Genomic DNA, 4679 nt, shown 5'->3' on the forward strand with positions numbered 1-4679 from the left:
CCAGGAGACGCCCCAACGTGGAGAACGAGTGGATATATATGAGCGCATGAGGGCTGAATACCAGGAGGCTGCATCTCCCACTGTGTCGTGGTCAGTTGAGAGGGGCGTGGCCTTACTCGCCCGAGGGTAGGGGGCATAGATAGGCTGAGTTTGACTAGCTCGTGAATGGGTCCGCTATCGACGTGCTGGGTAGATATTGACTGACTACTGTCCAGCCGATGGTGAGGTCTCTTCCACTTGAATGGTCCCGCGTGAGTGGGCGGCTATTTTCATGTAGAGTGTACTAGACCCCGGTGATGATCCCAGAAGAAACCAGACTAATATGTGGACTTCTCGAGTAGGAGTTGCATATTCATTCATTCATTCACTATCCACTCGGGTTGGTGGTGCGTAACTAATTGTTGTGTACCTTCGTAATGACAAGGATTTCGGTTGGGCGTGCGACTAACCTGAGATCAGGAGTCTACTACATTGAGTCTGGCTATCTAAATTTAGGTATGGTACTGGTTTCGATAGAAGTCCCTTGTGATGGACCTCATAGCCTGCGATACTATGTACTATCATCCCGACTTCACTCCAGCTTGGTCATTTCATTTGCACCACATATTGCATTCCATCATCAACATCTGATATTTGGCTTACTGTACCCACATTGCATAGCTGATTTACAATGCTTCATCAGTATATGATATTGTATTTATTATATCTCTTTGCATCATATAGCCTGGATAAGGATAATGGTATTTATAGGCCTATCAGCATGTTTTCGCATTACTTTGATATCGTATGATTTATGATCTTTCCACTGTTTCTGATATTGTATAATTTATGGGCTTATCAGTATTTTCGCTTAATCTAATTACTCTGATATTGCTTAATCGGCACTTACCTTGTGCACACACTTTCACCACCCACTAAGTTTTCTATAAGCTTATGCACGATAGATGCGTGTAGGTGGCGTTAGGTTGTAGCAGCGTTGAGCTTGGAGCGTACAACTATCTTCTGGAGCTTTGATTTTATTTTGACATGTATTTCCCTTCCAGCATTGTATTCAAAATTTATATTAGTGAATATGTGATGATAATGTTGCTTTTGTGATTTGGGTAAACTTGTGGTTATGCTTCTTACGAGATAAATGTACGTTGAAAAATCCTCCTTGTAAGATACCAGGATCGAAACCTTGTATATGGGCGCTGGGAGCCGAGAATGGGGTACTACGGAGGCTGTCGGCATCGAATTCAGCGATCGGGATTCCTGTGAATCCGATTTCTGGGTTTGGGGCATGACACTTAGTGTAAGAAAAAAAAATATTCCTCACCAGTCATCCAACCCTTGAAGAAGAGGTCGAACCACTAATTGGTAACGCCACTTGGATCACATGATCTATAATGAAGATCTTTTAATGTGATGAAAAATAATCCTCCTAAGTAAACTACTCGGCCCCTCATAAAGGGGTCTTTCAGCTAACTCATTTGTTCGACAAGAGCAGAATTCCCTTAATAAAAGGAAGAACTCACCCCAACGCTCTTACTTGGATAAAATGTCTAACCTCACCAAAAACCAACTTACTTCACAAGCCCGCAGTGCGAGCTCGAAAGTAGGGGGCTTATTGTTGTGGAGAAAAATGATCTGACTAAAGAGAAGAGGTTAGCTCAGATATCTCAGCGGGACACAAGGTCGGCCAGCGCTAGTCATAACCAATGAGCTCCTCAATGGTCAAGGAAGATCTCCTCCGCCGAAGAGAGGTCGATCTACTACGTATGAAGGCAGGTCGATAGGTCGGCCATCTACCCAATGATAATGGGAGGCTCAAAGCTCATTCGAGTATTTAGGTCGGCCAAGACTACCTCAGACTCTCAAGTTCGACCTCTCACAGCATATTTAATCCGAATTCTACTAAAGAAAGGAGCTCGGCATCACTATCATAATACAAAATATTAGTGCAGGTTGGCAGGTCAGCAATTTACACGACATAAAGAGAAGGGTCAGGGCTTTCTAGAGAGTCCAAATCGGTATACTACCCCTTGGTCAGGTCAGCCTCGGCCTCCTACTACACGCCACTCTCGGTTCCTGTTAATTAGGTATTATTCGAAAGACCAACCCAATATCTCCGTCGAATATCTCAAGGACAGCACCGACATGCTCAGAATATGAATCTCCCCAGATGTTCGCCGAGGATCTTGGGAGATCATCCTGGCATTTTCAGGACTCGATTCCCTTTACACTACATCCCTACTAAATAGGGAGATTGCCTCGATATTACTACCCATCCTCGACTATAAATAGAAGCACCTTTAATGGTGAAAGCTATACAAAATCTCTCATTCAAAACTTTCTAATACTAGTAGACCCAAATTCCTTTGACATCGGAAGGTTCCTTATACTACTATGCCCAAATTCTTAACCTAACTTTGGCAACGGAAGATCCCCTGCTCTAGACAAGATTCATTTGTCTTCTCTCCTTGCAAGTGCTCTAATATCCAAAAAGGTTGTACTGGATTTTTCAATGAGTCTATAAAATGAATGGACGGCAGCGACAATACACTCACATCACGTTGCGCCTCCAGAAGAACATACTCAGTACCCTAGCCAGGTGAGACAGAACACAGTCCGCGTGCCTTCGTTGTCGGGGGTCAACGTCAGACTCGTAGTTCAAAAAGCGGGCGGAGAACAACCACAGGCCCGGCCCGGCCTGGCCCGTTTATAGCACTTGTTCCGGTTTTTGTTTCTAGAAGCCTTCCGAGCGGGTTCCTGAACAATGCACTCCAGAGAAACCAAAGCCACCTCTTCGGATTGGCTGGAAAAACTAATAGTCTGGAATCCAAATCAAGCCAAAAAAGCCAACTCATGTTAAATAGTCTGCACTCGACTGGAAAAACCAAAGCGCAGCCATTCCAACACTCCTATCACTTCTTTTCCAGTCTCCCTGTGCGGATTAAGCATGGGTGTCGAAAGCCATCCACTTCATCTATTCTGCTTCCCTTTCCTGGCTCCAGGCCACATGATCCCCATGATAGACATGGCCAAGCTATTTGCAGAGCGTGAAGCAAGGGTTAGCATCATCGCCACACCCAGCAATGCCTCCCTATTCGAAAAGACCATCTATCGAACCCGATGCTCCGGCCACCGGATCGAGATCCACTGCCTCGAATTCCCTTCCTCAGTTGCCGGCTTACCAGACGGGTGTGAAAATCTCAACGACATCCAATCCATTGACAACTTAATAGACTTCATGAAAGCAGTTGACATGTTCCAGGAACCATTCGAGCAACTCGTCGAGGAACACCAACCCGACTGCATCATCTCAGATTTGTTCTTGCCGTGGACACTTGATGTTGCAGACAAGTTCGCGATACCGAGGTTGGTCTTCAACGGGACTAGCTTTTTCTCGCTCTGTGTCACGGAGAGGATTCAGCGTTACGCGCCTCATAAAAACGTCGCCTCGGACATGGAGGCCTTTATAGTTCCGTGCCTCCCGCACTCCATAGAGCTCACCAAATCTCAGATTCCAGACTTCGCTAAAGCGCAAAGCGGTTTTGTTGAGTTCTTTGAGCGAGTCAAAGAGGCGAATGCCAGGAGCTTTGGAGTAGTCATGAACACCTTCTATGAGTTGGAGCCGGCCTACGTGGAGCATTACAAGATGGAGCTGGGTAGGAAGGCGTGGAACGTTGGACCAGTCTCTCTCTGCAATAGAAATACCGTCGATGTTGCCGAGAGAGGGAAGAAGGCCTGTATTGGCCCAGACGACTGTTTGAAGTGGCTTGACGGAAATACGTCAGCCTCCGTTGTGTATGTTTGTTTCGGGAGCCTAAGCCAGTTCACCGCTCCTCAGCTTCTGGAGATCGCACTGGCTCTGGAAGCATCCAACCGTCCTTTCCTCTGGGTGGTCGGGAATAGCGAGAAGTTATCTGAAAATGAATGGTTGCCTGATGGATTCGAGGAGAGGATGCAAGGGAAGGGCCTCATCATGAGGGGGTGGGCCCCACAGGTACTCATCCTCAACCATCCTGCCGTAGGAGTGTTTGTTACTCACTGCGGGTGGAATTCCACGCTCGAGGCCATAAGTGCTGGAGTGACGATGGTCACGTGGCCCATGTTTGCGGAGCAGTTCTATAACGAGAAGCTGATCACCCAGGTACTGAAGATCGGTGTTTCAGTAGGGTGCAGAGTATGGGTTTTATATGAAGAGATGGAGAGGCCGGTGATAAGGAGGGATCAGATCGAGAAGGTGATCACCTTGATGATGGACGGTGGAGAAGAAGCAGAAGGGATGAGAAAGAGGGCCAAGGAGTTGGGGGAGATGGCCAACAGAGCTGTAGAAGTGGGCGGATCTTCCTACGCCGACATGAGCCGTTTGATCGAAGAGCTGAAGACGTACAGCCTGAAAGCTAAATGATAAATTACCTATGCTTGAAGAAAACGTTTGGCATCCTGTTGATTTTAGGGTTGTTTGGATACCCTTTTTTTTTTTTTTTTTTTTTTTTTTTTTTTAAAAAAAAAAAATGAAAGAAAAAAAAAAGAAAAATATAAAAAGAAAAAGAAGAAGGTGATTTTAGGGTCGTTTGGATGCCCTGTAATTTTTGTTCGCAAGCCGTTTACATGCTATCACGTTTGGATTTTAAGTGGTAACATGCTCACTGGTCGATAGATTGTGTGTTTGATTAACTTCTAAGGTGTTT

At 45.8% G+C, this 4679-nt stretch overlaps 1 protein-coding gene across 1 annotated transcript; it reads left to right on the forward strand.

The window, feature by feature from the left end:
* The first annotated feature begins 2849 nt into the window (after positions 1–2849).
* Positions 2850–4464, forward strand: LOC131219178 (scopoletin glucosyltransferase-like). The gene has a single exon (XM_058214192.1). The coding sequence runs from the start codon at positions 2942–2944 to the stop codon at positions 4394–4396; it is 1455 nt and encodes a 484-aa protein (XP_058070175.1). The 5' UTR covers positions 2850–2941; the 3' UTR covers positions 4397–4464.
* The last annotated feature ends 215 nt before the right edge of the window (positions 4465–4679 follow it).

The sequence above is a fragment of the Magnolia sinica genome, chromosome 11, assembly GCF_029962835.1.
Source record: "Magnolia sinica isolate HGM2019 chromosome 11, MsV1, whole genome shotgun sequence".
Classification (NCBI taxonomy): domain Eukaryota; kingdom Viridiplantae; phylum Streptophyta; class Magnoliopsida; order Magnoliales; family Magnoliaceae; genus Magnolia; species Magnolia sinica.